At 42.1% G+C, this 22,423-nt stretch overlaps 2 protein-coding genes across 3 annotated transcripts in view; one reads left to right on the top strand and one right to left on the bottom strand.

Annotated features, from left to right (window-relative positions):
- The window catches only part of kop (askopos), a 35,064-nt gene extending 29,487 nt beyond the window's left edge, over nt 1–5,577 (top strand). Inside the window, exons 5-6 of the mRNA XM_079694407.1 lie at nt 4,916–5,015; nt 5,126–5,577. Of these exons, the coding sequence (XP_079550533.1) occupies nt 4,916–5,015; nt 5,126–5,255 (230 nt within the window). The 3' untranslated portion in view covers nt 5,256–5,577. The remainder of the gene's footprint in view (nt 1–4,915; nt 5,016–5,125) is intronic.
- A 10,691-nt stretch (nt 5,578–16,268) lies between these two features.
- The window catches only part of fndc5a (fibronectin type III domain containing 5a), a 37,826-nt gene continuing 31,671 nt past the window's right edge, over nt 16,269–22,423 (bottom strand). The window contains exons 4-6 of one of the 2 annotated variants that reach the window (XR_013810003.1): nt 18,383–18,472; nt 17,831–18,066; nt 16,269–17,503 (exon numbers count right to left, since the gene is read on the bottom strand). Coding sequence is in view for 1 of the 2 variants with exons in the window: in XM_079691774.1 (XP_079547900.1) it covers nt 17,444–17,503; nt 17,933–18,066; nt 18,383–18,472 (284 nt within the window). In the remaining variant the exon portion in view is untranslated. The remainder of the gene's footprint in view (nt 17,504–17,830; nt 18,067–18,382; nt 18,473–22,423) is intronic. The other variant, XM_079691774.1, reaches the window with a different exon arrangement.

Genomic DNA, 22,423 nt, shown 5'->3' with positions numbered 1-22,423 from the left:
TTGGGAGCATTGTCTGGGCCGTCTTTTTCACTCAATTCTGCAATAGGTAGATCTCGCCTTTCACCTTGACCGAGGTCCGTGATCTTGGGCTTAAAAAGGTTGGTGACCACTGCCCTAGAGGATGCTATTGCAGTAGTCGAGTCGTGAAGAGATGAATCAGGGTTTCAGCAGCAGAGGAGGAGAGTGATGGGCGGAGACGGGCAATGTTTTTGAGGTGGAAAAAGGCGGTCCTGGTGATGTGATTTATGTGGTGGTTGAATTTGAGCTGACTGTCGAAAATGACTCCGAGGTTAAGGATGTGAGGGGGGGGGAGATAGAGTGTGGCTGTCAATGGTGAAGTTGAAATTCTGGATGTCTTTGATACGGGATGGGGGGCCGATGATGATGTCTGATTTGGCACTGTTCAGTTGGAGATAGTTTGTTTGCATCCATTCTTTTATTTATGAGAGACAGTTGGTGAGAGTGGAGTGTGTTGTGGGGGTGATGGTTTTTGTTGAGATATAAAGTTGGATGTCATCGGCGTAGCAGTGAAATTGAAGGTTGTGGCGACAAATTATTTTGCCAAGGGGGAGCATGTAAAGGATGAAGAGGAGGGGGCCATGCACCGAACCCTGGGGGACGCCTTGGGACAGAGGAGCAGTGGAGGAGGTGCAGTTGTTGATGTTGATAAACTGATTTCGTCGGTGAGGTAGGATTTCAGCCAGGAGAGTGCAGTGTCAGTGATGTTGAGTGATGATTCGAGGAGGGACAGCAGGATGGTGTGGTTGATGGTGTCGAATGCTGCGGTGAGGTCGAGGAGGATGAGGATGTTCAGGTTGCCGGAGTCAGAGGAGAGGAGGAGGTTGTTTGTGATTTTCAGAAGAGCTGTTTCTGTGCTGTGTTTTGATCGGAAACCGGATTGAAATGGCTCAAAGAGGTCATTGGAGCTGAGGTGGGATTTTAGTTGTGAGGCAATGACACGTTCAAGTATTTTTGACAGAAAGGGGAGATTTGAGATGGGCCGGAAGTTGGACATGTCAGGTGTGAGTCCAGGTCTTTTGAGAATGGGTGTGACAGCAGCCAGTTTGAGAGAGGGGGGAACTGATCCAGATCTGAGGGAGGAGTTAATGATGGTGGCGATGAGTTGGGAGATGGCAGGGAGGCTCTCTTTAACAAATTTGGAGGGCATTGGGTCAAGTGTGCAGGTGGAGTTAATTCCAGTCATGAAGTGGGACAGTTGCATGGGGGTCACAGGGTAGAAGTGGGACAGGGGCTGTGAGGTGAAGGGGGGGGGAGCCAGGAGAGGAGGTGGGGGGTGCTGATGAGGGTGTCAGATTGCTGTAAATGTTGCTGATTTTGGTTTGGAAAAACGAAAGGAAGGAGTTGCACTGTTCGGTGGTGAAGGACGAGGTGGCGTTGTCACAGGGTTTGAGAAGTTTGCTGATGGTGGAGAACAGACGCTTGGGGTTGCTGGAGCCAGACTGAATGAGTTGTGAGTAGTAATTAGACCGGGCTACTTTGAGTGCATTACTGTACTGCTGGAGATAGTCTTTGTAGATTTGAAGATGGACTGTTAGTGTGGTTTTCTTTTGTTGGCGTTCAAGTTGACGTTTCCTTGATTTCATTTGGCGGAGTTCGGGGGTATACCAGGGGGCGGAGTGTATGAAAGAGACATTTTTAGTTTTTGTGGGGGCCAGTTCATTGAGACAGAAGGAGAGGGTGCTGTTATAATAGTCCACAAGTTCAGATGGGTTTTCAGAAAGTGGGGGAGGGGAGGAGAGACAGACAGACATCTTGCAGGTAATGGAGGCAGTGATTGCTGAAGGTGAGATGGATTTGAGGTTTCTGTAGGTTATTGTGCATTTTTGCTTTTGGGCGGGGATGGGGATGTTGATGTCCATGATGATGGCCAGGTGATCAGAGACGTGGAGATTGAGGCTGGACAGATGATGGATGGTGAGACCAGTGGAGCAGACCAAGTCCAGGATGTGACCACGGCTGTGTGTTGGGAAGTTGATGTGTTGAGAGAAGTTGCAGCAATGAAGGGTTTCCTTAAATTCAGAGGCATATTTGCAGGTCGGGTTGTCAATATGAATGTTAAAATCACCTAAGAGGAGAACAGATGGGGATATGGCAGAAAGCTGAGTGAAAATGGCAGAGAGGTCGGAGAGAAAGGACGGTAGATGATGGCTGTGACCAGGGGAGTGGGACCAGAGAGTTTAAAGATCAGGGGCCGTATTCACAAAGGATCTTAGGGCTAAAAGTAGCTCCTAACTGGCGGATTTAGGAGAAACTCCTAAACATAATGGGCGTGTCAGTCTTAAATTTAGGACTCCTAACTCAGTAAGACCTATTCACAAAGAATCTGAAAATGGCTGCGAGACGAAATGTTTTGGAGACAATGGAAGACTGAATTGATCAAGAGATATAGGCTAAATCGTGAGGGTATCAAACTTGTTGTGGAATTAGTGCGGGATGCAATAACTTCCCCGACTAACAGGAATAACCCGATTAGTCCGGAAATAAAATGTTTGGCAACACTACGATATTTAGCAACAGGGAAAATGTAACTTTGCAATGCCAACGATTTAGGAATATCGCAACCATCAGTCAGCCGTGCCATAAACCAAACCATCAACGCGCTCTCTAGACCACATATCATCCAACAGTTTATCCGGTTTCCTATGGACAATCAACAACTACACAGGATCAAAGCCAACTTCATGGCAATTGCAGGTATGCCCGGTGCGGTCGGTGCTATTGACGGGACGCACATAAAAATAATTGCGCCATCAAAAGATGAGGACTTGTTCGTCAATAGAAAGAAAGTACATTCCATCAACACGCAGATTGTTTTCATTCATCATGATAGGGGGGCTTTAACGGCGGTATGGGCTGTTATTGAAAGTGTTTAAGTGCTGGAAATATGCTCATTGGATAATAGTTTGCGGGGTGCTTTTACTTGCCTCCTTCATTTAATGCAATTTACGTATTTTTATTGTTTGCTCTCTCTCTTTAACGTGCATATACAACGTCATTATCGTGGTCTGCACAAACTTGTCATCATGCGTGTATTCTGCTAACGGCACTTCCAAAACTATTTGATAGGAATACATTTCTAGCCTAGGCTATTTCCTTGTTTTTCTGTGATTTAGTGGGCTCGTTTGTGGGATGTTGCGGATGAGTTTCACCGAGACCGCCTGCTCTGAACAACCAATCACCGTACTGACCGCTTCTAAACTCATGCACGAGAATCGACGTAATCCATAGCAACGGCGCGTCACTCTTAGTCATTTATCCTTAGTATGAGTAGGTCTCAGCGGCTTTGTGAATAACTTTTAAGAAAAAACTCCTACGTAAAATGTTTTAGCGCGAGTTAGGAGCACTCCTAGCGGTAAGATAAAAATGCTTTGTGAATACGGCCCCAGGTGTTCAAATGAAGAAGCATCAGGGATGGGGATTATGATAGCTTTTATTTCCTTTCTGATAATAGCAGCTATACCACCACCCCGCCCTTGTGGGCGAGGTTTGTCAATGTATGTGAATCCTGCTGGGGTGATTTGATTTAAAGAAAAATAGTCCAGGGGCTTTTGCCATGTTTCGGTCAAATACAGAAAGTCCATGTTATTGTCTTTAATGAATTCATTCAGAATGTGGCTTTTATTGTGGATGGAGCGTGTGTTGAGAAGGGCTGCTCTGAGGTGACGTTGCATTTGGGGGGTTGTTTGGACCGGGGAAGTGGAAGGAGATTGGTCAGATTCACGTGTTTTTTGTTGTGATGGCGTAGTGTGGGCGCGTGACAGGACCAAATGGACGGGATGGAGTGTGGAGACGTGGAATGAAATAAAAACTTACGGCCAGAGCCTCTGTGTGGAGGACGGCGTTTGCGGAGTATTTCATTATCTGCGAGGATTTCCATGCAGTCCGGAGGCAAGCGGTTAGTGGAGATCTGACGGGGGAGTTGAGCGGCGGCATGATCCCGTGAAGTGGCGCTAGCACGGAGCTAGCTAATGCGGGGGACCCGGGCAGCAGAGACCAGGAGCCGGATGACCGTGGAAGAAGGAGCGGTGTGAGTCCAGATAAAATGAAAGGGATAATCCACAGCATATCAGGAGAATGATTCCAGTGGTTTCCGGAGGAGAATCGTAGGAGGGGCTGACAGCCTGGTGCAGAGTGTGAGCCGGGTGACCAGCCTACTAGCTTGTTAGCTAGCTTGATAGCCACCGGCTGTAGGCGGCAGGGAGAGACGATGTCAGCGGGGAAGCCGGCTGATCGCAGCGGGATGGGAAGACCCACACGAGCCGTGGAGTTGGGGTGGAGTTGGGGTGGAGACAGAATTGTTAGCTCGGCAGACTTCAGGGAGCCGAGGAGCATCTAGGTAGCAGCCTGCTAGGTCCAATAATGCTACCTAGCTAGCGGGCTAGGGACCGATGAGCAGGAAAGAGCCAGCAGGTAGGAGATGACAACACAAAGATCTGTGTCAATTCGATATAGAGATGCTGCTATTTTTGCTGATGACTGACGTTTCAAAAGTAGAGAGCCAGCCAGGAGAGGTTCTAATCTGGACTAAAGAAAAATATTTGGGGCGGAGGAGCGGCGAACAAACAACGCCAGCATCCTCGGTGACCCGGGAAAGTTAATATATGTGTATATATGTATATATATATATGTGTGTATATATGTATTAGTTGGGTAATATATGCTACATGTCAACTTGCCAAAGTTAATAAAGTTTAGGATTGTTGATTCGGTAAATATATTGTGGCAAACTTATTTTGAATACATTAAAATATCAAGTCAGAAGGCTCAAGGTCAAGTCCTGAGTCATTGGTGTTAAAGTCCAAGTCGAGTTGCAAGTGTTTTGTGATTTTGTCACGTCGACCTCTGGTAGGGCTGTGATTAATTTACCTTGCGCCTCTTTGGCACGTTTGTGCAGATGCCATGAGTGAGCTGATGACGCTGATGAACAGTGTGGCTGATCAGTCACCGGGCGCTGACGGCAAACAGTGGCAGCATCCCTCCGATCTGACACGCAGGTACATCATTTTCATTGGGTTTAATAAAGAAATGAAGGGATGTCTGTTCTAATGCTGACGTTTTTCAGCCACCTTTAAATATGTGGCTCTGGATCTGTGCTTACTTTTAGGAACTACCAAAGAAGGCTTGGAAGAGAGACGCCAAAGATGACCCTACATGAATGGAAAACTAAGACCGTTCCAACACACAAGCGCTTTGCCATGGTGCCGAAAACATTTAAAAGGAGTTCATTTTCGTAAATGAAGGACCTGTGGAACGGCTGGACTTAATTTGTGATTTGTACCTTTGTGTGTTTCTCTCTGCAATGTTTGTCCCTGTTAGAGAGCACTAATGCATGTTTTAAAAGGTTTGATAGTGTGTGAATTATGCTAAGAAACAAGCACCCACTTGTTTCAAGCATCTTAAATAACGTTTTCCTTTTTTACTATACGATAAACTATGCCTGTTTTAATGTGTATTTAAGTTGCCTTCTGCTGTTTGAAATTGATTTTTTGTGTGTTAAGAAATATTCCCAGTTCATGTGTATTACTCTGGATATGATTAAAAACACTCCTGCCCTTTTCTGTTCTTGTCTTTTGGGAGACTTTTATATCTCCAAATGTTTCTTCAAATAATTCTGAAAGGTTTTGCAGAATTTAAAGTTTCAATTGAACACATTTCAACCCATTATCTATCTTTGTTCACTTTTTGTACTACTTATCAAGCCTAGTGTTCAGAAGACTGTAGGGCAACAAGTTGGTTCGAAGTGCAATGCTTTGTAATTAGTTACATGCATGTATGATGTTGTCCTGGAAATGTTTACCAAGAGGTTTTATCCAGCTTTGAATAATAAGCTGTATACAGTCATGTCAATGAACAATATTGCACATTTGAACAACAACTGAAGAAATTGTTACAAATATTATATTACTCCTCTTTATGACATAGCAGTCAAAATAGCTTTGTATTTATAATGTTATTCAATAAATGTCATTTGGGTGCTGGCACAGATGTTGTGCCAGACACATTTGCATGCTATAAGCAGGAATTAAGTGTTCATTTGGGGCAGTTCACCCACATCAAATAAACATTTGTGAGCCATACCCTAAATTGTTACGTTAAAAAAAAATGTCCATTAATAGTGTCCTGACTTTTTTTCAATCGCCCACAGTCCTTTGGACATTTAAGTACTTTCATTGTATCATTTGCCAATGTAAAACAGTTTGAAACAAGGTCTGTGAATTATTTCAACCCAAAAACCTCACTGGTTGATATTTGGTAACCTGAACAATAAACATGAGCAAAATGGAGGCCCTGCTCATTGACTCCAAATCCACCCTCTCCAGAGCTCCACCCCCACTACCCCAGACCTAAGAGGTTTCGCTCTCTAATTTCCCCTCCTCGACTCCTATCCTCGATACTTTAGTCCCGCCAACAGGAGATGCGAGCTCGTCTACACCAGCGCCGTATAGATAGAAGAGTTACGACAGCGGAAGTCCAAAAACGGTTATCGTCACGTGGTTCATGTAGACGAGAATCGTTCCCCGCAAGTTCATGGCGGGCAATGTGAATGCATTGATAACAGGAGATAGAACTTCGACTTTTGGTAATTATTAGTGAATAAAGGTTTTGAGTTGCAATATTTATACAACAAATCGATATGTGTATGTATTTACTACAATATGTTTTAAAAAATAAAATAGAATTTGCTAATATTAAGTGATAATATTAGGATTAGTGTGAACAACTAGTTTACATGTTAGGCTAACAGTGCCTTGGTTAAAGAGCCTGTTGCTGTTTATTTATAGCTTTGAATTCTTTCAAACCAATATTATCTTCTTAAACTTGTATAGTAGTCAGGAGCATCACTTTCTAATGTTTATTGATATATTTAGAGGGAGGGGATCTAAAGGAATGCTTCAAAATTCAGATTAGATTAATTTCTACCATTTTCTTAAATTCATGGTAGTTTCAGTAATCCCATGGTAATTGAGGACACAAGTTATCTAAATGACTGTCATCTTTATGGCTTTCAGAAAGGACAGGTGACTATCAAAGGACTAGCAGCAGCAGCAGCATGATGATGATGTTAAATGTGTTGTTTTAGGAACATCCATTGCAAATACATGGAATTCAATAAACATTGAATAGCATATCATGCAGTTTGTCTGTGCCTTTTCCTCCGTGTTGTCCTGGTTTGGCTGTGCTGCCTCCTAGTCGCCACCATGGTTTGCTGTGCTGCCTGGGGATGCTCAAATCGCTCTGAGAAAGGAGTACGAATGTACGGCTTCCCCACTGACACAGAGCGGAGGAAAAAATGGCTGGCACAAGTCAGCAGGAGCAATTTCATGACCAACAGCAAAAAAATATGTGAGGTTAGGTTATTGTATACAAACACTGCATTTGCACTTTTTCACAAAACGAAAACCACACCATTGGGAAAGCTTAATGTTTTGTTTAATACAAAAAAACAGGGAAAGGCTTGAAAAACACTGAGAGTTGAGACTCAGGGTGCAGGGTGAGGGTCTCAGTGCAGGTATTCAGGCTCCATTGAATCCCCCTCTGGTTCTTGTGCTGAAAGAGGGAGTAACAGACAGGAGAAAGGGTTATACACACCTATATAGCACACCTATTGGATGGGAAATTGCCTTGGGGAGATAATGTGTGGTCTTTGTTCCCAACTGAAGTTATGGAACTTTATTATTTGTGAGTTTAACAAAGTATGACAAATGGCATCAGATGTGATATGAATTTCTATAAAGTTGTCTCACATTCTTGGTCATATTTTATATACAGTATATAATGAGTATAACATGTCCAGTAAGTATAAAGTGTTTCCTAATACTGTGTATTCAACCACTATGGTATAGTGTATGGTACTATGGTATGGTATCCTAGCTTAATCTGTTATCTGTAAACGTTCCCTAAATCTACTAATTTAGGGATAATCCACTGACATCCTTTAATACACATGTTAATTTGAATCAGATGTACTGATAATATCCGCAATATAAATCTTTAAGCTTCTTCTTACCTTTAAAAGTCCGTCACGAACGGTCTATTATGCTGCAACTCTACAGCTCTGCTAGCCTTGGCGCTAACTTCCGGGGAACGATTGAGAGGCTCCACGATCCGCCATTGCTGTAAAAAAGTGGTCCATTGGAGTGAACGGAGATGACATAACTCCTTCTATACGGCGCTGGTCTACACTACAGGCATGAAAAAATCCTGAAGCTGGGCGTGTCTGAAGCCTGGCGATTGTTTGCGAGCAACCAATCACATGAATCTCCCGCCCCCGACATACAAAGCAATAGCAATGTTAAAACGAAGTAAAATGGATATAAACTCTCCAAACAGGCGAAAAAACTATCAGTTTCACCCACTGTCTCTGCCACCTCACTCCATGCCTGGTTCCTCCGGTTTGTATCCCGGTAAATAGTTCCGGTCGTAAAGAACCGGGTGATTTGCTACCGTAATATCTCGTTTGGAATATGAGGAAATTAACTGCGGTCTGGCTCTCCCAGCTTGCACGCGGTTTGATTGGCTGCGCTTGCACTGGCGGGATTTGCATAAACGGGATTTGATTGGCTGATGCCAAGCATCGAGCCATTGTTCAACTTTTGATGCCGATAAGCCATGCCATGCTCCTCACAATGCAGTTCGGCGAAGATTAAAAATCTTCTACGTCACCCCATTCAAGTGAATGGGCGAAGCGTTGAAAGCATTTTTTGATGCCTGTAGTGTAGACGTGGGAACCGAGGAGAGAGGAGGGAAGCAGCAGGCGGTTAGAGAAATGAGAACTCCTCCCCTCTGAGCGGTCATTTTAAAGAGACGTCCATCAATGATGACAGGAGGCACAGCAGCATGTGTTCATGACGACTTATATGTTTACTTTTAATTCATTGACAGTGCAATATAATTAGACAATAACAGGCTACAGATCCGGACATACACACATATATTTATATAAATATATACCATTTCAGAATCAAACAAGCATGAGAGCACTCTCATAATAACGTAACACAATCAGAGACTGGATATATATATCCCCCCTCTCTCTGGTCGCTGAAATGGGGAAGGCTAGTTGCATAAGATGGCGTCTATCAACTTCCGGCGGCTGGGTGTGAGCCTGAGTACTTCCGGTCTTCGGTGTGGAGTTGTTTGGGGAGTTAGCGATATACATACGATAGATAGATAGAGAGAGAGAGAGAGAGAGAGAGAGAGAGATAGATAGATAGCAAGATATACAGCAAGCATACATATAGCGATATAGTTACTGATAGATAGCATAGATTGGAACAGTCTACAGCTAAAATTGAAATTGAGAAATTGTATTTCTCTGAATGTTTTTAAAGCACGTCTAAGTGAAATGCTTTCTAAAACTATGGGTATTTGTAAATGTTGATAAGTATGTAAATATGTTGTATGATATCCTCTATTGTTGGTTTTTATGTTGTTTTATGTTTCATGTGGAACTTAAATTGCTGCAGGTCTCCCTTGTAAAAGAGATCTATGATCTCAAGGGACCAATCTGAATAAATAAAGGTTTGAAATGAAATGAAACATTAGTGTACCACACTACATCATGTTATCATATTGTGGATTTATTATATTATGTATTGTCCCATGTTATTTTTGTGTGCATTTGTTTTGAGGTTATAATTCATTAGTTATATATATATATATATATTAGTTATATTCATTAGCCGATTCTTTTGAAAATGGAAAATGAGACAAACGCAGCAGCATTTGGATGCACTTCAACCAAAACCCAGGCAGTGATAAAGCGCACAATTTGTAAAGGCAAACTATCCTTTAAAGCAGGGTCAACAAATAACCTCCATCGCCACTTTAAAAACACAGTATCTAATATAAAGAGTTGCGTGAATTTCATTCAAGGCAAGACAACTTTATTTACTTAACACATACAGACGGTAAATTCAAAGTAGTACATTCACTGACATGGATATGGCGCCACCTTGTGTCATGTTTAAAAAGAAGATTATTGACATTAGGTCTGGCAATACAGTCAATCATTATCCTGGTGATTATTTCGCTTATTTTCCCTTCAAAGAGCCATAATTCCCATCACTAATTGCTGCCCAGGCTTGCCCATGCTTTTACCAGCGGTCCGTTCTGGTAGTTGACCAGGAAGCAAGCCATATTGAAGAGCTCCTCAATGCTTCCACACATAGACAGTGGTATGGCTTTGTCAAATAGTTTGTTCTCTTTGACTCTTCTGATGCACCTCTCCACATGGACCCTCAGACGTGCAATGGATTGAGTCTGCCTGACATCCTCCCTGCTCATTTGGTTTTTTTTGTGCAGAAAGGCAGGCCGGTACACTTTACACTCAACCAGATTGTCCACAAGGAACCCTTTGTCGACCATTATCGCCATGTCTGGTGTGAGCAGGCTCACGATGCCAGACAGCTTGAAGATCTCCCGGTCACTCATAGATCCTGCATACAGGCCAGACACAAATGTAATGGCACCATGTGGTGCCATGCCGATCATGGCCTTGAATGTAGCATGCGACTTGTATGTAGAAAACACCTCACTCTGCAGCAAGAGAGATGATGGAGTCTGGCATAATACTTCAGTGCAGTCAAGCACCACTTGTGTGTCAGGGAAAGCTGAAAACTCTGGTGGAAGGTGAGCTTTGAGTGGGATCCACAGACGTTTGCTTCCAAGCAGTTGGTAGAGGAAGTGTGTCCAGGTGGAAATAATTCTGCTGACTGTGGAGCGGTGAATGCCAAACCTTTCTGCTAGATCCCTCAGATGTAGGCCCCCTGACAGGTGCATGAGGAACAGCAGCAGCTCATCTATGGCTGGAAGTTTCTGTGAAAACAAATAAGTGTTAGGCATACTGTAGATACTGTTATAGGGGAGACCGGGTATAGTTGTAACACATTTTCCTGGGGTTTGTTGTTCTGTGTGTGTGTGTGTGTGTGTGTGTGTGTGTGTGTGTGTGTGTGTGTGTGTGTGTGTGTGTGTGTGTGTGTGTGTGTGTGTGTGTGTGTGTGTGTGTGTGTGTGTGTGTGTGTGTGTGTGTGTTTTGTGAGTGATGTGATGCACTTGTTAAACGGTGGTATAGTGCGCAGCGTGCATAATTATTAATATACATCCATGCTTGTATGCTGCTTACCGTTGTTGATGGTTGAGAAGAATCCGAGCTGCTGGCAGAGGATGCCTTGGCGTTGGTGATCCGCACCATCTGGTGTTGGCTGCAGGCTCCACTAATTTCCAAAAGGCGAGGAAATGCTTGTATGTGGCAAATCTAAGAATGTAATATTGTTCATGTTAGACATAGTTTTGTTTCTTAAATTAGCTTCCCCAAATGAAAAGTGTTTATCAAACTAGTGGCCATAACAACATCCTGATAGCCTTAAACAAACCTTATAAACAAACCTGGTGTAGAAACGAAAGTCCTCGTCCGACCCTGCCAGGCATTGTATCCCGAAACGAGATCTCAGTTGTAACGCTTCCAGCTGGTGTTGGAGCTCCCTAACCTGGATTTTCAAGGCTTCGTTCTCGTCGGCCACTTGATTTGCCATCACTGCCGTCGCTGGACTTACAGAGTAGTCGTGATCCGTCGGCGCAAGTGTTTCCACCTCGTACTCAACTGTCAAGTCCGGGGTGGGACTCTCTGCCCTCGGCCGACGCTCCCAAACATTACGTCTTGGTGTTGGTAGCTCGTAGTTATTCCAAGCAAAGAGAACAGGTTTAGCTCCTTTCTTTACTCTGTTCAGTCCTCCAGCTGTGACCAATAAGTCTCCTGGTCGAAAATGCCTACTACACACACGGGTATTTGTTGTGGGGCTGAAATTGTCCGTACGGACCTTGATCAGCCACTGAGCCTTTACCTCAACATCAATAGGAAATGAATGGAAACTTATCTCCCGATTATAACGGGACTTATTTGTACAAAGGGGCACACAGCAGTGTAGTGCCGACTTTCTTACCCGCTGGAAGGCCAATCGCATTTCTTTACCGCTCATCATCTATGCTATCTATCGCTATCTGTATGCTAACTGTATACTATGTCTCTATGTCTCTATGTATCTATCTATCTATCTATCTATCTATCTATCTATCTATCTCTCTCTCTCTCTCTCTCTCTCTCTCTCTCTCTCTCTCTCTCTCTCTCTCTCTCTCTCTCTCTCTCTCTCTCTCTCTCTCTCTCTCTCTCTCTCTCTCTCTCTCTCTCTCTTTCTCTATCTATCTATTTATGAAGTACGGACTGCGCATGCACCACTTATAACGAGTCAATGGCCAAAGGTTTCTGCGCCCCAAGCAGGAAACACGTGACTTATCAGTAACTTTAGACATCGTAAAACAGTTTTTATCGATATTTTATTGTAGATTATACATTTAACTGACACCAACTATATAATATGTATCTGGTTCATTACATTTAAAAAAAATTGTTTAATACAAATCTTTCAATATTTTGTAATCACAATCTAGAATGTGGGAAGACGTGGGGCGGCGCCCTAGCGCCCTTAAGGGTCGGCCGCCACTGTGAATGCCTCATGAAGCACGTGAGCTGCCGCAGCAGAGCCACCTCTTTACACCACACAACAATGTTGGGACCCTCCGGACTCCTGAGCCTGATGTCAGCAGAGAAAGAAGCTGTTTGTGTTGATCCCATAGATAGACTGTATAAAGGTTGATCCTCAAGCCCCTCAGTTCTTCTTTGGATGTGTTGGGTTTTGTCAAAACAGAGTGTACCACAGGAAAACAAAGACAGAAATGGAAGTCACGCATGTCAGCTACCAAATCAACCAATCAAATAATCAATCCAACACTTTGCTCTGGTTTTTATGCATGGATAAAGATAATGTTATTTAGGACTTGAGTGAGATCCAAGCTATTTGTTGTTTTGCTATTTTAGGTCTTATTGATTTCAAAGAAATTACAAAACCAGGCACGTTTTATTACACAAGCTGCTGACTTGAAGGTATGTACCAGCCTTAAACCATGTCAAATGTTTTCTAAGACAGACTCATTCTTCTGTGCTTTCCTTTGGTGGATTGAAATCTTGACAGCTTAAAACTCCTGTTCACATATTTTTACAGCAAAAAATTAGCCTGTGTTCTTAGAATCCTTTGGTCTATCCAACATTTCAGAAAAAACAACATGTATGTATGTCGAAAAAATGTAAGTATAGTATTTTGAAAATATCTAAAAAACGACATAGCATGTCGCAACAATCTGAAAAACAACATGCTGAAAATATAATTAAATATGGCAGTTTAATATGTGCCAAATATGACAAAAACTAATATAGTACAGTATGTCCAAAAATATCTGAAAAAGTGGCATATTATATTATCACCAGATTATCAGAAATAAAGAACATAAAAAAACATTTCACCACCCTGATTTCGTCTTGGTCCAGAGAGGTTTGGACAATTTGTTGTTTTGAATGTTGCTTATATTGTTCACAGTTAAGATCAAACACAGATCTTTGTGGAAAATAATACATATTCTTACTTTATTGAAGCATACACCATATTCTTCATAATTAAAGTTGTGTAACCTTGTGCATAATAGTTAAACCATGCTAGCCCTCATTAAGCGATGACTCCTGTACACTTCATACAATGAACATAAACATGACAGCACTAATAAAGCAGTTTGTTTTTTCTAAACCATGCTTCTTTGCGGATGTCATTTCCTATATTTCAAAAACCCAAAATGGAATAGTCCAAGTGCTCTGTAATTTCACAAAAATGTGTTTGACTTTCCAGCACGGTCGTTCCAGTCTTATACACAATGTATACGTTTTGAAAAGTCTCCTGACTGCCCTGTTGTAAGTAGAAAAGTAGTCCATTACTGCTACCAAGCATAGTTATTTTTAGACATGGTGTCTTACATACAGTAGCATGAGAACAACCAACTGAAGGAAAGCCTCAGTGTTAAAGAGTGGTTCGCCCCCACAGGGCTAAAATGGAATGTTGAATTCTTACAGTCGTCACCATAAGTCAAAAGTCATTAAGGAAAAATATATTTTATTTTTAGTTGATGGGTGTAAAATTAATCATAAACACCAGAAGTGGCTGGTTATTCCTACAACTAGAAATAATGTGAGTCCAGTTTATTTAGTTAACAGTTACATGTGACTTCATTGCACTCCACCCCCGGAAATGAGATGTGTGAAATAGCCACATATCTTCCTCTGATTCATCATAGCATGTCTAGTTGTTTACCATTGTCAAACCCGGCATCTGTCAAATTATATTCCACAGCTGTTAACCATCAAACTGCTGGATAATCACCTCTGTGTAGTAGCTCACTCAAACACATCGCCTAAATGTAGAAACTGCATCACTTAAAGGAATGGTTCGATATTTGGTGAATAATGTAGTGCCCAGAATCAAGAGAACTGGTGACTGAGAGAACCAATCATTTCTGAGTTTAATACGACCTCCCACTTAGAAATGTTTGGTTCTAAAAACATTCTGAGAATGTCACCATTCATTGTTCTTGGAATTTTTTCAGCGGGAAGTTTTCTTTTGGTTCCCAGAATGTTCTTCTGAAAGGTAGGATAACGTTCTCTAAAAACATTCTTAAAATGTTTGATGATAACCTTCTTAAAACGTTTTCTTTAAAACATTATTAGAACCTGTAGGTAAAGTTAGCCAAAGTTGTGAGAACGTTCCCTGCTAGCTGGGCTGTTTCTTACGTTGTAATAAAGTGAATAAACTGTTTCCCATATTGTGATACTATTTCTTTAGCATTAAATATGGACAATAACCGGCAACAAAAGTGTACGTTTACAATAAACCTGCACTAAAATGAGTGTAAGGAATAATAGCATAATTTGGAGTTCGTGGTCCTCAGTTTTTCATTTTGTATTTAGAAAGGTCAATTTGATTTGAATAAATATTTCGATTATATGACACCCTAATCATTAGGAAGAAAATATGTATTCCAAGCTGAAGTAAGCCTCACATTTTCAAATTTGACTCAATAAGTGCATTTCAACAAAAATGCCTACATGTTTTATTTCTTATAGAAATAACTTAAAAGAAAACATCCAGGGGGATAATCATCATTATCCGTTTATGTGTGTGGATGGAGGTCTATCGATTGGAGAACTAGTCCCAGTTCCTGGGGAAAAATGCATTCAGCATTCAGCCGCAAAGGTTTTTTGCCGTATTGCTGATCACTGGGTTATGCAGCAGAATACAGTTGTGAGGGGTTTGTCCTAAAGGTAGAGAGACCTGGTTCTTTCTCCCTTTTCCCACAATGTGAATTTTCTCTAAACCTGTTCCTGCATCTGCCATGATTCAGTGCTCATTGGTGGAGCACAACCTCACTCTTTTCCACTCTTAGCAATAAAAGGATAGGGAGTGATAAGAGCCATCATTCTACCCACTTCCACTCAACCTTCATTGCTCTCGGAGCCAATTTGTTCTGCCTGGCAGAGTTCTGACATGTTGTGTTTGTACACACATGTATTGGTTTCACAATGAGCGAGAATGAGATGCGGAACAAGAGATCAGCTGTTTATCATTCTGCCCGACAACACAGATTGCTAGCCACTGAAAAGCTCTTCACCATCATGTTTCACGATTATTCCAGTACTTTTTTCATATTTTTCCGGATCAAAAAATCACGACCAATGAATAGAAATGCATAATAAAAGAGGAGTGCTTTCAAAAGACTTTAACAGCAGTGTATTGACAAAAGAAATCACCTACATTGTCACCAGCGTGAACAAACGACCGGTACCCTTTAACATTTAGATTCTATACATGTTGCACATTAGTCATATTTCATTAAAGGCTCTCTAGGCTGACACTACCAAACAAGAATGAAATATAAAATGTATTTACACATTCAATGTCAACCAGATTTGCCAACTAACCTCAGCACATGTTCATTTTCACTCTTGCGGACACATTTAATTATCATGTGAAAGCTAATGAATCAGACAGGTATACAGGGCTTTCCGTCGTATAAGATAAATCATAAATACAATTGTTTTTAAGGCAGTACTACAGAGTTTTAATCAGCCCTCACATACACCATTTGCTTTCTGAAAACAAGTCCCTTTACAGTGTACAGTACCGTATAACAGTGGATCCCTTTTTAGTGTTCTCAACACGTAGTTTCAAAGCAATGTTGACTTTGATTTGTGAAAAAAGTCTTTATAGAAGCCCTTCCTTCTTGGTGATATCTGCTAATGTCATAAGGAAGTCTCTGGGTTGAATGTTGGGCCCATAAAACATATTCCCCCCCCCCCCCATGCTCTCCATCCGAAATATTTTACAACAGCGCTGAAATACTTTTCTCTTAAAGTTAAGGGGAGGGATCACCTGTAAACTCAGGTTAAATTCCCTCATAGTCGATAGTCGCAGTTTGTTAATTCGTCTGAACAATGCATGCTGGGAGCTCGAGTTTTGGACGAACAGGCCACAGAGTCCTTGCTTCCACTGTTATTGCTGGTATAAGGGATCTCTTTGGGGTCTCCACAGACATCAGTAGTGTCCACAATCTCTTTTTAAATTCATTCAATGAACGCAGCTCCATAATGAAATTCATCTCCCTCACAGAGAAAGACACGAGGAAATACTAAAGGGCTCATCCTGGATGTGGAATGTAACAATTCAGAAAATCTATTAAAAAAGCATGACAGAAGTTAGAGGGCAAAAGCAAGTGTGGCCAAGATGAAACCACCTGGCCTGTTACATACTCAGATAAGCCTTCAGTATGACGATGGTGGGTGATTCAGCTCCTCTAAGGCTGCTCTGACGTCACTGCAGCACATCTAAGAAACGAGTCCTAAAGCAGCCAGGTGGAGTCTGTTTCTCTGAGGGGGGAAAAGGAGCTCGGCAGAATGAAAACAGTTCCCACAGAACGTTTCTGCCTGAGCGGGATCTAGCAAAATAAAAAGATACCAGAACAGGACGGCTCTGGTGGCACCTTGTTAAAAAATAATGGATGATCTACAGTGTTTTTCTTTCAATTCATAAAGCTTAATATTATGAAGAAAAAAAGGTACGACAAGTGCCACTCATATGGTGAAAGGTCTTATTTGTGGTTGTTGATAATGTACTTAAAAACGGTGAGAAGAAAGAGGTGACGAGAGAGAGAATGAAAAGGTCTCTGGCTCTGTTCGTAGACTTTGGTCCCTGGGGTTGGTGCAGCTGCAGTCTCACTGTCGGAGCCACTTGGCCCCCATCGGCCCCGCGGTAGAGTACTTACAGAGCAGGGTGCAGCCTCTGAGCCCACCCAGACTCTGCCCTCAGACCCTCAGACCGGCCAGGCTGTGTCCGACCCCCCCAACTGGAGCAGTTGTCTTCAGCCCCGCCAGAGGAGAGTAAAGGGCCCTGAGTCCCAGCCTCATCCTGACAAGCAGATGGGCCTAAAAGGGGCCCGCTTGTTGACGAGAACACATAATCTTTTGGATAAAAAGACGACGTCCTCGCAGTCACACCTCAATGATGTTGACAGATGGCATCCTATTGTTGTTGTTGTTGTTCTTAGGGAACTGTGGGAGGAAAGAAGAAGACAACAGGTGTGAGAAGAATCATACAACAAGCTCCTTCAATGAGCATGAGGATGCCTCTGCACTCGTATTGATGTTCATAGCATGAACGAAAGAGAACTTTGAACACAGGATATGAATATGGCATGGTGCACCGGGAATTGCCCCCAAAATAACTCAATAGAAGCTATGACTCTTGAGTTTTCTAAAAGTTGCAAAGTCATGCACATGCTGCCATGTTGAAGCAGTGTTTAGCTGAAGACTGAGGTTCTGATGACTGCGCATGAAGTGCCAGTGGAAAAAAGTCTAGAAGTGGCCGGGACAATTCACCTGCCCGGAGTCGCTGTAGGGGAGGCACCCAGAGGGGAGGAAGAGGAGGAGGAGGAAGAGGAGGAAGAGGAGGAGGAGGATGGGTGGGTGGGTGGGTTATACCTTACTGCGCAACAGCCCCCCCGTCGGATGTTCAGGAGTGCTGCACTCTGAGGAGTTTTTGGCTTTGTCCTTGTTGTTGTTGGGCTCGTTGTCTTTGATGATGTCGTACTGACGGCAGAAGAGAGCGATCACACCTGAGAAGAGAGGAGAGGAGAGGAGGAGAGGAGTGGAAAGGAGGAGAGGAGGAGAGGAGGAGAGGGGAGGAGAGGAGGAGAGGAGGGGAGGAGAGGAAAGGAGAGGAGAGGAGGAGAGGAGAGGAGTGGAGAGGAGGAGAGGAGTGGAGAGGAGGAGGAGAGAAGAGGAGGATAGGAGGGGAGGAGTGGAGAGGAGGATAGGAGTGATCAGATCCACAGCTGATTTGAGTACAACTACGACAGAAACAGTGTGTGTGTGTGTGTGTGTGTGTGTGTGTGTGTGTGTGTGTGTGTGTGTGTGTGTGTGTGTGCCCACCTGCCCACATGATCAGCACCACCACGATGATGATGAGCTCCCCCGCCCTCATCTGGGTGCTCTGGCCCACTTCTTCCATCGTCACCTCGTCTGAAGGAATCCACATATTTAGTTAGTGGAAGAGGATTATGATTGACTGAAAATGTCAGATTCTAATTATGACGTTCGTGAGACACATGCTTATTAAAATGTCCTCAGAGTGCCCAGAAGTAAATGAATCAAGATGAGTCTGCTGCCATATTCATTTTTTTAATGTTGTTGTTTACGTTTTATTTGTATTTGCACACACATTATTACAGTATGACTGCATACAGTTGGAAATGATCAGAAACCACAGTCCTATACAAAAACCCACCCCTCTATTCAAAGAGATAAATCTAACTGTAACAAAAAGGTTATAAAAGAAAAAGCAATAGAAAAATACAACAATAGGTAAATAACAAGAAGCACACAAAGTGCCAGAAAGAAAATCAATCAGAAGACACAAGAAGAAGAATAGCAACAAGAACAGGGTCGACAATTAAATGTGATTACATTTCTATTCCTGAATAATGGAACACAGGCATCATAAGAGTTTTATAAAATGCAGTAATTAAACGTAACAGCATTTTCCTTTTTGTTCCTTTCTCCTTTCCTGACGTGAAGTTGAGATAATTTCCATTGTATACTCTAAGGCCTGTCGTAGGGTTTTCACATTAACGCGACTTATACTGTATACAACATTGACCTGGTAGTGATGAGACCGGTTGTTGTTTAGAACAAGAGGAGCTAATTGGCTTCCAAACAGACAAATGACTCAACAGCAAAGATAGTTTCCTATAACATCAAGATCTTAAATGAGTCTAATGACACTTCAAGCAGTCAGCATCTTTGTGTCGGCTTAAGAAAGCACACAGAACGAGCACATGGTGCGCATGATTTAACGGCTTCGCATCAGCCCTCCTCAAAAGTAAAAAAGGTGGATCAGGTGCTGTGATCACAGAGGAGGTTTGTAATTTCAATAACTTCAGAATTTCTGACACAACTGATCTACCATTTAGATATCAAACGGTAAACAACTTCTGACATCCATCTCTTCCTCTTATGGTAATTAAGAGAGCATATGATGGTTATTGTAGCAGCAGGGGGGTCAAAAAGAGAGAATTGTGGGCTACGTGATTCTTTTTAAGTCCTTCCCGTTGTGAGACTCAAAAGAAAATGAATGGGTTGAGATTGCAGAGATGGTTCTAAAGGTTCACTTTGACATAAGCAGAGCGACAACCATCCTGTGTGCTTTAGCGGCTTCATTTTCCAGAATATAGATTAAATTGGTTTATAGAAAACACACATTGCCTTGCCTACATCTAACAAATGGGGCGAAGCCTGCGAGCTAGTTCAGGCATTCAACTCGAGCACTTATGCTGCATTCATACATAACGCCCCTTGCCAGATATCTATGCATTGCTTGCTGCTGCTATTGCTGCAGCTACTTCCACGTCGCTGCTGCTCGCCTGTCCCACCACCACCCCAGCTTCCACCCCAGCTTCCACCTGTAGGCTCGGGGGGTTAGTTATTTAATCATCACTCATCGTGCTATGTATATCTGTGGAGTGATGAGGCCCGAGCCTAGACGCCAAACTCAACTATATGCTGCTTCTAATAAACATGTTAAAGAAACACGTGAGTTGTCTGACTGAACTGTAGTTATTGTAAAACTAAATAATATCCATGAATATGTAAAGGTTTGGATGAGATGACACCATCTGAAATTGTCTGTGTTGCTTTCTTTGGAAATCCCAGGCAGACGCTGCAGGTTAATTGGGTAAAAGTTAATTAATGACATTAAGACAATTAATTTAGTAAGACAGTAAAATAAGCACCTTAAATGTGAATTCTGGAGTAATCCTTCTCAAGTCTGAAAGAAAATGGCCAGTGAAAAATATGTTTTGAGTCTCTGTTTTGAGATATTCCAGGAACGTTTTTTTCTAGATTAAGAACACTGTCCAATCAGGCAAATGTATTATGTAGAGAAGGAAATAAAAGAAGCAATCCTCCTCTACTCCCATTCCTATTTATATTTGGCCCGTCCCCTTAGAGAGACTGAATTGTGGCTGCATACATTACCTGGGCATTACTTCCTCTGTAAACTTGATTAATAAGCTACTAATTTACAACAGGCTAACAAACTACTTCATATATTTTTAATTAGATCAGTAATTCGGTCACTGCACCTGTAATAAACAATAACTGTCTTATCTGCAGACAGTGCAATTTATTAACTCTGATTATGTGCTCAGAATTACAAGAGGCTTCATGGACAACTTTCTTAGTTTCAAGAACGTTTTAACTTTGGAAGTTTTCATTTAATTTCTACAATGTTTGGCAACAATCTAGCATCTAACCTCCACCAATATGGCTCGTAGTAATCATTTAGTGTTGCTTTGGGGAGGATGACTTTAGTCTCTACAGTATATCATTGCTTTTCCAAGTTCCAGAGCTGTTATACTGCTCAGTCATTTTATTCATTCTCGGTTCCAATGCCGCTCCCTTTTGTATCGCAGTTCAAGGTCAGCTCTGTCTAGACTCTGTATTTTCATATTGACTACTGCCGCTTGTCTGCTAGTCTTCACCTGTTTCTATTATGCCTTAAATTACTATCATACGGATCTGAGGCACTGGGGGTCAGGTAAATAAAGTAACTGTCTTCATACAGACAGACATTTTGAACTGTAGACACACAGCCAGACAAACAAGCATGAGCATCCATAGAGATGTGCTGTGTGTTATTGTTATTAAGACTCATTCTGTGAGCGCCCAATGGACTCAAAAGATCACAGAGAGGCAGAACATGAAAAGGATAGTTATCGCCTCATCTCAGCCACTGGGGAACCTTTGTTCTAGATCGTGATGTAGAGATAAAGCAATGCAAATAATTAATCACAGCATTCAGAATCAGTTATATCCCGTCATCATCTTTGAAGTATGACTATCAGCAGAGGCATCAAAGAGAGAAGTGCCTGTTTCTCTCTGGAACAAAGCAGCCACACGTGCTAACTTTTTTTGTGGAAGTCAGAGGCTTGATGTAAAGTTCATCGCAGAGTGGAGAGCGCTGCCATCCTTTTATTAGATGCAGTGAATGACATTTGGAGGCACGGTGTGGCAGGAACCCCACGCTCCAGCAGCTTTTAGCAACAAGCAATTCTGTTGATCGATTGGCCTCTGTTGCCCGGTGTTAACTGATCAGAGCTCAGTTGGCCCCCCTGTCCCGGGGCCGACTGCTCAGCTGTATCAGCAAGACATGGTGTTATGGATTAACAGCTTTAAAGTTCAATTCACTTTTAAGAACTCAGCACACAAGAGGAAAATGTGTTGCTGCTTTGTCACTTTTCTTATCTGATGTTCGATTTTCATATTTAACACTGGAGCTCTAATGGTAAGCGATGAGAAGATTCACCACCATTTAAAAACAGCTGTTCCAGAGTTTCTCTACATTCCAACAAGTATAAATACGTAAACTGTTGCCATTAATGTAAGTATTTTTTGTATTATTGCACTTCTTAACCTCAAAATTGGCATATCTCATATGTTAAAATATATTAAGATATTTGTCTTTTGAAAATCCACTATTTGTAACTTTGGTAACACTTTATTTTGATAGTCCATAGTTGACACTCTATGTAAGTCATCAGTTGACATTTAGTAGCAATAAAGTGTTACCGTAACTTTAAGTTGCATAATGTTTACTGCATTTCAGTTCCTCAAATTCCTAGAAAACCATACTGACGTTATAATCTATGTGTGTTATAACCCTGAGTGGATTTTTATTTATCTACTTATTATTCATTTTAATTTTATCAGCATCAACAAAGACAAAGGAAGCCGCTATGGATGGGAAGGTAGAGGTGGATACTGACGGATAAAAGGTCCTTCTTATTCACTACAGTAAGGGTGGGGAACCTTTTTCCTTTCAAGGGCCATTTCAATTTTTACAACATCCTCCGAGCGTCCTACAAATGATTGAACTCAGCCTCTGCTTGAAAAATAAAAAATCACAGCCCATTC

Source organism: Notothenia rossii (genome assembly GCF_949606895.1).
Source record: "Notothenia rossii genome assembly, chromosome: 7".
Classification (NCBI taxonomy): domain Eukaryota; kingdom Metazoa; phylum Chordata; class Actinopteri; order Perciformes; family Nototheniidae; genus Notothenia; species Notothenia rossii.
Note: the sequence above shows the minus strand (reverse complement) of the source record. Positions and strands in the feature narration are given on the sequence as shown.